This window comes from Notothenia rossii (genome assembly GCF_949606895.1).
Source record: "Notothenia rossii genome assembly, chromosome: 10".
NCBI lineage: Eukaryota > Metazoa > Chordata > Actinopteri > Perciformes > Nototheniidae > Notothenia > Notothenia rossii.
Genome location: NC_136908.1, coordinates 59,299,735 through 59,311,411, shown reverse-complemented (window position 1 = coordinate 59,311,411; position 11,677 = coordinate 59,299,735). Strand labels below are relative to the sequence as shown.

Genomic DNA, 11,677 nt, shown 5'->3' with positions numbered 1-11,677 from the left:
AGAATTTTTTATCATGAAATTCAGAATTTTGAGAAACAAATTTGAATAATTTTTTCTAAGAACTTTGAGAATAACTTTTTTTCCCCCAGATGTCTGACTTTAATCTCCGAATGTTGACTTTTAATCTAAGAACACTTCTGCAAAGTGTTTGTGGCTCTCCATCTCTTTGGCCCACGCATCGTAATACAGGTTGTGAATACGAGAACAAGTAAAAGATGTCTGCCCACACAACCCAGAATCTGACCCTGAAGAAGAAGAGTTTCCTGCTATATAACATCTCTGATGCAGCAAGACGCTTCTGATTGGTTAGTTAACACTTCTGTGTCACTCTGTATTCACCATGACTCGGTGTGTGTTGGTACAGTGCCTGTAAAAGTGATTTCAGAAAGGTACGGTGCATGTTTTCATAGCATAATGTCACTTTTTCTGCCATATCCTGAATCGAGTTGCAGATGATTGGAATTCGATGGTGTTTTCTTTCCCCCAAAATGGCGGGAGCAATGGTGGATGGCGACCCTAACAAAGTCAAGAAGTCTTACCTGTGCATTTCTTCAAGCTGCCGGGCCGTTTCCCGTGCATCCCCAGCTTACAGTTGAAGTTCTCCTCCCAGAATTCAGCAAACCAAACATTCCTCCTGTTGTTGGAAAGCGAGCGGCTTCGGAAATACCGGTCGAACGCTGTAAAAAAAGAAGATGGACACGGTTAAAGAGAAACAACATTTTCAATAACAAATACATATTAAACAGATTTAAAAACGGCATCACTGAAGCAGAGCTGTGAGATCGTGTTCAACTGGATAATGTGAGGAAGGGTTCACGGCGGTGTAATGCATTTTGACTCACAAAGGCGTATGTTGTGAATCTTAAGTATGACTGAGAAGCCATATCCGCAGAGACGTGTAGCGTAAGAGCTCCTATCAAACACTGAAGCAAGCAGAGCAAACATTTTGGACTGAGTCTTCACACTCTACGCTGGCTACTTGTCCAATTTAATAAGCAGAGAGTAGCCGAGAAACAGGGGGGAACATATTTCTCCTCTCACAGGAATGGAAATACCTGTCAGACGCTGGCAGGCTGAGATAAAGAGATGGGCGAAAGAAAGTGGGAATGAAGAAGACAGGAACTCTCCACATACGTGTTCTTCTTAGTCCACACCGCAATTAATTGGGGGGAAAAAACACTGTGAGGAAAAATAGCTTTTAAAAAAGACTTCTTATACGGCTTTATAACCCCAGTGTTCCTTGGGAGCTCAGGTAGAGCCAATAGACTGCAGAGAAGCATTCACTAATAAAAAGAAAAGATCATTAGAGACGCCGCTGGGACCGTAGTTCAGGTGAAACAAAGCATGGAGAATGGCTAAATCAGTGGGGACTCTCAGAAGGACTTGGACAGCCTGGGAAAGGTGACCGGAATGACCCCCCCCCCCCCCAGGATTCATCTCAGCTGTCAGAGAAATCTGTCCTGTGTTCCTGGACAGCTCAACTCAACCTGTCCATATCATTTGAGTCCACTTTAATTGCCTTCTCCATGATGGTATGTTTGTGTGTTTGTATCATGCTCTGTTGCTTTTACCTCTTAGAATATTTGACAAATTGTACGGTGTCCTTGGTGTGTCATGAAAGGCGCCTTAAATAACATGTATTATTATTATTATTATTATTAACTGCTGCTCAGACTGCTGGCTGGTCCAATCACGATGCTGCTCAACATGTGGCTCATATAGGACCCAATGCTTCATGTTAAAAGAGTTGATGGTGATAAGTACTGGTCTGGCTTTAGGAGTTATATCGAAAACATCCAGCAACCTATTGTAGGCTGAATAAGTGCTAGGACAAATACACATGCATTTTGGGGGGGGGGGGGGGGGGGGGGACCGGTGTTAGGGGTTTTCTGTTTCTGTCTTATCATGTCATTGTGTAATTTAGTTTATTTGTGTCATTGCTATTACTGTAATGGTCTTTTTATGTTATAACCATTATTGTTTTGTCATAAAAGCATATTTTTTGTATAGCACCTGCATCTGTACTCTGCATGTTCTCCTGTTATGTGTGGGAAAAACCAATAAATAAAGTGTTAACAAAAATCAAAAAAAGAAATGCATGGGTGTCACTTTGTTGGAAAAATTATAGGGACACTTTTTTCAAATAAAACAAAACACTGCATTAAGCAATACATACATACAGTATACTTACAATACTAACTAGTGCAATAACTATGCTATGCAGCTACAAAGCAGGGCAACAATAACTCAACTATTCTCTCTCTGTAATAATTACTAATATTAAACGTGTCACAAGTCCACATTTGCAGGTTACCAGAAATACACCCAGAAAGTGTGAACAGTCCTCCAGATTGTACATGTGTTCTTATTCGAATAAACCTTTGTCAAAGTGAAAAAAATCAGAAAATGTACTGTACATTTTCAACATATCCTAATGCAGAGTGGTGGGGACAGAATGATCCATTTCCAAAAGTGTTGGGGGACATGTCCCCAGCGTCCACAGTAACGACGCCTATGGTGGTCACACTACATGGATTTAGGTCCATCTAATTAAAAGAAGAAACCCCCCCCCCACCCCCCCACTTTGCAGGCAGTGTTTTTTTTGGGACACCCTTTCTGGGGCATGTTGGGTAATTTGAATAAAGTTAAAGTGCCCCAATTTGGGAAATGCCATATGATTTCTAGCTGAGAGTTAGATTAGAAGATCCTTATTCTTTTCTGTCAAACGCCACAAACTATATATGAAGCTGGAGCCAGAGGACAGTTATCTAGCAGTAGTAGCAGTAGTAGTAGTAATTATCTCATTATATCTGGTTTACATTTAAATATTGAACAGTGTTTTACACAGTCATTGAGTTATCAGTCTTTTCTAAGAGGCTGGCTGTCCCATCATCTCCATAATATGTGCTAGGGTAAGATATGTCAAAACACTACTTAAAAAGAAAAAGTGTCTTGTGAATAAGCAATGACCTGATGAATGATCTGTTTTTTTGTACATTTCCATTAGTTGTTGCCCTGGTAATATCGGTAGTGAATATGTGAATATCTAAAAATGTCACAGAGTAAAAAAGAAAGAATATCCACCGACAAATCTCATTATTGCTGAGAGCTGAATCAACACCTGTCTCAAGCCCTTTAAGCTTCACAAAGGTTAAACCCATTGCATTGTTATTGGAAAATATTGCATCAGATTGTCAGTCAACCTAATTAATTTGGTAACTCAGAGCCCTCGTTCATTTATCCCGCGCTGGTTCCTTCTCACTCACAACTCCTCCGTCAATTCTAAAGACCCCACAGCGTGTTCCCGCATGTCGCCAAGCAGAAACCGACTTTGATTCATTTAAACCTCTACCTCACTTTCAGTTTATTTCTTGTCGCTTTTGTGTCCCTCCAGGAGTCAATTATCTAATAAGGAGCTCTGACAGGGAGCAAATGAGAATATCCTCCTCTGGCTTAATGGCAAAAACGTTTTATCTGCTGGGATCAAGAGTTAAGAAACATTTCTGTTTGGTCTACCTGTCCACTTCATTTGATCTGTTAGACTCGACACACACCGTACGTTTCTCTCTATGTGTCACACAGCCAGTTGTGGGGAAAGAGTGTCAGTGCAGAAAGCGTTGGCATGCTTCTAAGAGATCAGCCAGGTGATCTTACCGTCCACAGATGCTCTTTTGGGGAGAATGGTGATGGCTCCTTCGGCCACTTTCTCCTGGCCGAGGACAGGTGAGATTTTGGACCCCCAGCTGTCAGAGCCCACCCACAGGAAGTGACCCGTCTGGTTGTTCCTTTTAGCAGCGTCCAGAACGCGTCTGTTGGACAAGAGAATTAAAGGGTTAACAGGATAATAAACGTTATTTATAATAATAATAATCAACTTTATGATATAGCACCTTTCATACTTGACATAGCCCAAAGTGTTTTACAGAGTATGACACAAAATCGCAATGACAAATGAGGAACACAATTAAAAAATGTAAAAATATTAAAACATGAACAGTGATACTACTAAAAATGATAAGCCAAATTAAAGGATGTTTAAGGATGTAGCTCAGTGGAATAAACTCAAACGGCACTTGCTAAAATGGCCTTTTTGATTTCCCGCTGATCAAGGCAGTGTCCTATTTGTGAGTCGTTAAATGAATGTATTATTAGAGGTTTTTGTGTGCGCTAAAGCCAAATAACTGTACGACCTCTGAGTGAACAGCTGAATTTCCCTTTACGTATAAAAGGTATTTTTAATCCTAATCTTTAATCCTAAAAAACCTGTTTTTTTTGTAATAGAACCAGGACACATTAGTTTGCAAAGTCTTAAATAATCAGATATTCTGTTTTCTAAATTCCCAGATATTTAACAATGGTTATAAACCGGACAAGTCAAATCAAGCAATCTGATTGGTTCTTAGCCGTGATATAATGAGCGTATATCACGGGTAGAATTGTAGTTACTTTTCACAACAAGTCAGTATCCCTCCGCGTCTGAGAAAAGCTACAACCGTTACAACTGTTACATTACGTCCGGTACGAAACTAACGAACTAACTAACAAAGCTTAAGATGGAAACATGTAAGGGATAATGTGCAGAAAGGACTTATTGGCCGTTGTTAGGGACGCTCACATCTGCAGAAAGAAGTCCGGTCGATTTAACTGTATTCAGTTGGGCTTCGCGTCGGGCCGAACCACGCCCCTTAACTGTGATATAATGGCCATATACCACGGCCTGTCGTGAGCTATTGCTCGATTATATAACTGTTCTGCTTTGCTATCTGCAGCTGGTGTTTTTGACATGTTCATGAACTTTCTTTGAAATGGAGCAATTGTTCCAAATTACACTTTGGTGTACGTGCTAAAGTAAGGACCTCAGAGATGTTACTTCAAAGAGATTTAGTCAATATAACTAAGATATATTCATACATATAATCATATACTTTCAGGTTTAACCAAACACATGTATTATGAGGTCCATGTGACCTTGACCTTTGACCGCCAACTGTGTGCCATTTATTCCAGGTAGTAAAGAATCCAGTTCAAAGTCAGTTCATTGCGTTCAACTGAATGTGGCACGTGGGTATCTTCACATCATCCTTATTACAGAGTGGTCCGATGATGCGACAGGACATGTCACTTAACCATATGTTAAAGTGACGGCAGCGACGGTGAGCGGAGGGGGGCGCTTGTTTTAGTGTGCAGCAAGTACCGTATGTCGTCCTCATTAGCGAACATGATGACGGCCCTGGCGTTGGAGGTCTCCAGCAGGCGGCGGATGATCTTGTCAAACTCGCCCGTCCGGGGCTCCCTGGGGATCTTTAAGGACTGGGCGATGCACACACCACCTAACAGAGAGAGAGAGGGGGGGGGGGGACATCATAAACTGTCTGTGTTTGAGTCATGGATTTGCGTTTTGTATTCCTCACAAATCTCCAACTGGTAAATGCAAGTGGTCAGAGATGGCAAAAGTACACACATCCTTTACTCAAGTAGAAGTACAGATACTGGTGTTTAAAAATACTCCGGTAAAAGTAGAAGTACTGACGAAACTTCTTTACTCAAGTCAAAGTAAAGAGGCTTTGAAATGTACTTCAGTAAAAAGTGCCCATAACTAGCAGCTGTTTTAAAGAGTACCTGACCTCCCTTTATATTAATAGAATAATAATGTCATTGTTAGCTAATGAATGTTTCCATGCTGAACAACGGCAACATGACAACGTTTCCATTGGTCCCTCTTCTTTAGAGAAGATCAGGAAATGATGGATACACGGATCGTGTTCAAATCAATAGGCACGCAATGACTCTAAATAATAATGATCACGCCACCAAACACACATTCAAACTAAAGGAACCAGCCTGTTTGGGAAATGAGAGAAGTAGAAAGTTCAGGTATTTGAGTTCAACATGTAAGAAGTAGAAAGTACAGGTATTTGTGTTCAACATGTAGGAAGTCAAAGTACAGGTATTTGAGTTCAACATGTAAGAAGTAGAAAGTTCAGGTATTTGTGTTCAAAATGTAAGAAGTAGAAAGTACAGGTATTTGTGTTCAACATGTAAGAAGTAGAAAGTACAGGTATTTGTGTTCAACATGTGAGAAGTAGAAAGTACAGGTATTTGTGTTCAAAATGTAAGAAGTCAAAGTAAAAAGTGGAATAAAGTACTGATACCAGAAATGTATACTTAATACAGTAACAAAGTATTTGTACTCGACTACTTCCCACCTCTGCAAGTGGTTTTAAACACCAGCAGATGTTACACAGATAAGTACTGTTAAAGTGAGAGCAGCAAATATCAAGAAAATCCAAGAAAGATTCCCAAACACAGGATGTTCTCCTACAGGCCGAGGGATTATGGGGAAATCCCAACAGCAACAAGCAAAACAACACGTTATGTAAAATATATGAAGATTACAGATTGCTTTATTAAACTTTAATGCAACAGTTATGAGTCTAAGAGTGGGTGTAATGACACGAGGTATGATGGAAGTATACAGCAAGCTGGAGCGGATATTAAAAGAAGCATAAGAATGTAGAGAAAGGTAGGTGAAAAAGTTGGAGTAAAGGAATGAAGAGGAAAGAGGCAGAGATAAACGATGTAGAAAAGAGAACATTTAAAGAAAATACAAAAAGGAAATGATGGCGGTATCGATCGAAGCAGCAAAACAAGCAAAGGCCGAGGGCGAGAGATGAATGGGAGGACGTTGTGATTCAAAATCACGACACAGCGCACAGCGAGTGTCAGGAAATATCCTCTGTAGCCACTTCACACCCCTTCATTTCCTATTGTGGACGAGAATAGCTGCCACAGCATATCAGCTGCTTCTCTCACAATGTGTGATAATGAAGGGGGGATATTTGATGACCTTGTTGTTTTTCTGTGTCCACACTCACCACAAACACACCGTGCGTGTTCAACCCTGAAACATGGGGACAATCGCACTCAGAAACCAATCCCATAATGCTTTGCCCTAATCCAGGCTCTCCACGTTAGCTGTGTTATGCTAATTAGCTTGTTGTTGTTACATCAAGCGTTCAAATTGTTGCTTTGACTGAACTTTATTTAAATCTATTATGTTAACAAATTAAACATAACTGTATTAGGTCAGATGTAAGCAGTAATTTAACCTATTAAAATTAATAATATTGCTTTCAACTAACCTAATGTGAAATCTGTTATGACCAAATTAATTTAATTAATTAAAGTCAACGTTTCAGTCTTTTCAGTGTATTACGTCATGTCCCACATCACATTGGCTTCATCCTTGTGCACGCTAACACCGGCTGAGTGTATCCGTGTCTTGTGTGTGTGTTAAATGTGTCTACCTGCATGTGTGTGTGTGACGTTGAATGACATCCCCCTCTCCTCCCAGCCAGTTCCAGCCCATTTATTGAACATCTGTAGAGTCTGTCGCTTCCACTCTATCACTCCCCTTAATCACACACACCCCCCCCCCCCCCCACACACACACACACACACACACACACACACACACACACACACGCACACGCACACTCACACGCACACACACACACACACACACACACACATTCCCGTATTGACACATGCACACCAGCGTGCCTAACTGGTAAAACAAACATTAGTTATTCTGAAATTAAAAGCCTCTGAAGGCTAATCACTACGGTGACAAAATCTGTACCCTTCACACTGCATATTTAGAATTTTAAAACACTTTCTCAAGACTTATCACCAACTTCAAATGCACAGATAGCAAAATATGGCATGTGGTTTGTATAAACAAATATGCAAAATCGCTGATGTTTGCATTCTCTCCACTATTGTCCTTGGAGCGGTATGAAAAGTGATTAAATCATCCTTTGTTTTATTGCCTTTCTCTTATCATCAATAACTTCCCCCATGGAGAACTGACGTCCTAGATGAAAACCACATTGAATTATATCTGTACGTGTGTGTGTTTGTGTACACTCACATACACTCACACACACACACACACACGCCTGACTGTCAGTGTCGCAGCCAAATTCACTTTAAAACCCCAAAAACACGTCTCGTATCCGACGGTGCCAGGAAAGCAGCTCGTTAAAGCAACGTCAGTTGTTACTGCGAACTGTTTGAAAGGAAAGCGGTGAGGTTAGGTCACGAGAAACTTTCCTTTTTTCCTTTTTTAAAATCGCTCACTGAACGTCTAGTTGAAAAGCAGAAGTTGTTAAATAAAAAGGTGGCTTTGGAAGACAGAGATTCAACATCAAAACCCTCGCACATCACAACACAGCAGAGAGGATTCACACCGGCAACTGGAAAGGGAACGAGAACGAGGGACAGGCGACAGAGGTCTGAAGAATAATACCAAAGATAATTTTGAGGACAATGCTTCTGTGCCTGTTCGCCCGGTCTGAGTGGAACGCTCAGACTGGGAGGAAAATACATTTTTCTGTTGACTACAAACCCTGGGATAGATCTCAGTGAAGATCTTTATTAAAAACCTGCATTTTCATAGCCTGGCGTGGGGTTAAAACGTTCAGAAGGCCAAAAGAATGACAATCCTGCTGATAATTACATAGCAAGAGTGGCTAATGACATCAGATACATTACATACAACAGTAAACATGTGATTTGGCAGTCAACATGTCAACTTTTGCAGATGAAGTTGCTTCATTTAGGGAAATCCATGTGAAAAGCTCTTATGCTTTTTGGAGTTCCTTTCCTGCAATGTGTTCTATACGTTCCTGTGCATGTAAATGGTCTACAAAGTTTAAAATCCCAAAGTTTCCCTCCAGACGCCTGGAACGCCTCCATTAGTCTCCTTTTTTTACATCCATAAAATAGTGACAGAATTTGTAACACTTGCTTTTCTATTGGCTAAAGCTCCAACGTGATAGGCTAAGCCATTGACCAATCACAACAGAGCAGGCCAGCTAACCAATCAGAGCAGACTGGGCCAATATGCAGGCTCATAATCTGCCTCAAATCTGGATAATTATTTGTTTAGAATAAATCACATGTGAGAGCAGTTATATATTTATTCACTTCAGAAACAAACAAAATGTCTGCTGTATTCGATCACAGTGATAGACAGTTTATTATAACTCAGTAATTGTTACACAATCCTCATCGGGCTGATTGAATTATGAGCTCTGCGTGATCAGCACCACGCAGAGCTCTCAGTTCATCTCTAATAACGTGATTACTGAAGCTTCATTTAGGAATACAATGTGTGAAAAATAATTCCTTCTATCTGTTCATGTGTGGAAACAAAGCGTGCAGTGTGCAGAGTTTGATAGCATCTCTAAGTGTAGCCAGGAATCACTTGTTGTGAGCATACATTGTGTATTTTCTGCATGTGTGTTGGTGTCCACAAATGAGTCCAGATACACACTAGAGTTTGCAACTGTCTGTTCCCAGCTGTTAACAATAGACGTAGAATGGAAGATGTGATGATACATACATTCAATGAGAAGAGCATCCATTCATCTCCAAATTAAACAATTATTACCAAAACACACAATGTCTGCATGGGTAGCAACAGAAAAACAGTCAAGGTTAAAAGAGATTACGTTTGTAATATGTGTATAGTTCAAGTAGTATTGACCAATCACGTTGGAGAAGGCTTTGTTTGCATGCAGGTGAACAAAAGCTTTTTTTTAATTAAATATTTTAGTTTTTTGAGACTGTATAGACTGTCATTTCCATCTCCATTCTGACACATTAAATAAGCGTATAGCATTGCAAACAATGAACAGACCATGGTAGAGGAAGTCTTGGCCTGGAGATCCAGTCATTTCATTGGAACCCCAAAATATTGGCCACTGGCCCCGGAAGCCTCTTCAGACAGATAGCCGGTTATTTCCAAGATGTGTCTGCAATTAACTCCGTTCTGTTTGGAGATTAAATTCGCTCACTTTCGGGGCTGAAAACGCTGCCGTCTCGATGTTTAATGAACAGCATGCTTCCCTCCCATACTCTCCTGTCTGCAACGTTACTTTTAATAACCAACACAGAGCAGAGTGGAGAGGAAACAAATGACTCGTGTTTCTGACTGTTTGGTTTCCTGTTCCTGACACTCCTCAAAATGTTCAGGGAGCACATCTCCACAATGTATTCAAATAATGTGAAAAGAAAGAAGAGGGGACTGTATTTCATTCATTTATTAAAGGAGTGTTCAATTAAAAAGGAAGAAACTAGCGGCTATATTTGTAATGAGTGCAAAGAAATTAAACACGCCCTATTCTGCTTTTTGGGGTTTTCTATTTCCTGTATTGTGTTATGGTAACTAAGCTTCTATTGGCTAGCACACTGTATCTCAGTTTAAAGGGACACTTGTATGCTTTTTGGGGTTTTCCCTTTCCTGTAGCGCTCCAACACATTGTATGTGAAAGGCCAAGGGGGCGGGACTTCTCTAAGCGGTTGACCAATCACAACAGAGCCGGCCAGCTAAGCAATCAGAGCAGACTGGGCTCTGGTTTCAGACAGAGGGTGAAAAGAAGTGCAGCACAGAGAAAAATAAAGAGCTTTTTGAAAATTAAATCATGGATACATTTCACAGTAGAGACACTAATTAAAAAAAAACTGAAATTAGTATATAATGTTCTCTTTCATACAACAACTGGGTGACCTGTACCCTAATCTTAGACAAAGCAGCACCTACAAACAACTGTAAAGATTGTTACCAGCTGCATTAAACTTCTGCTTTACGGTAATCACATATCTGGTTCCTTTCACTTCTCCTTTCCTTTTAAATCTCCGTACAAGACCTCTAATTCAACGATGCAAGAGAGCCCGACTCATGTGATGTCGAAATATTGGCAGTGCGACCTGCACACACACGTACATTAATGGGGTTTCCAGCATGAGTAATGAGAGTAACTTTAAAGCAGGCTGCCTTTACGCCACTGGCAATGGAGTGTGTGTGCATGTGTGTGTTAATGTGCTAGGTGAATACGTGTGTGTTAGATGTGAGCAAAATGAAAGAAAGGGTAGTGAAATCAAAGTCTCTGGCTTTCATGATACTTCCATTTAAATATAGCTGTGTCACCTGTCTGTTCTGCAACACACAATCACATACACACACACACACACACACACACACACACACACACACACACACACACACACACACACACACACACACACACACACACACACACACACACACACACACACACACACACACACACATACATCTGTGATTACATTAGCACAGCATCCAATTTGCTTGGACATGATATGAGGTTCCACACGGGAGCAAATTGATGTCTTCCTTCAGCTTATTAAGTATTTATTTGATTAAAAAAACACCCAGTGCATTTATCCCCATAGAAACAACTGCCAGTGAACTGTTACTATTAGAGATATTCAGAGCAACATGAAGCCAACATGCACACACACACACATGCACACGCACACGCACACACACACACACACACACACACACACACACACACACACACACACACACACACTCTATTTCTCTCCAAATCTCATTAGCAGTGCTTTAAAATTAAAAGTTGCCCTCTGCTTCTCTCTGCTTTGTTCATGGCTTGGGGCGCTGAAGCTCGGGCCCTTTGAAGTCACAGATGTGTGTGTGTGTGTGTGTGTGTGTGTGTGTGTGTGTGTGTGTGTGTGTGTGTGTGTGTGTGTGTGTGTGTGTGTGTGTGTGTGTGTGTGTGTGTGTGTGTGTGTGTGTGTGTGTGTGTGTGTGTGTGTGTGTGTGTGT

General features: G+C 40.8%; 1 protein-coding gene across 8 annotated transcripts in view; it reads right to left on the bottom strand.

Annotated features, from left to right (window-relative positions):
• Positions 1-11,677, bottom strand: part of grm8a (glutamate receptor, metabotropic 8a) — a 330,926-nt gene that overhangs the window by 126,685 nt on the left and 192,564 nt on the right. For all 8 annotated transcript variants that reach the window (XR_013803239.1, XR_013803240.1, XR_013803241.1 and 5 more), the window contains exons 4-6: positions 5,195-5,330; positions 3,655-3,809; positions 540-677 (exon numbers count right to left, since the gene is read on the bottom strand). Coding sequence is in view for 4 of the 8 variants with exons in the window: in XM_079654162.1 (XP_079510288.1) it covers positions 540-677; positions 3,655-3,809; positions 5,195-5,330 (429 nt within the window). In the remaining 4 variants the exon portion in view is untranslated. The remainder of the gene's footprint in view (positions 1-539; positions 678-3,654; positions 3,810-5,194; positions 5,331-11,677) is intronic.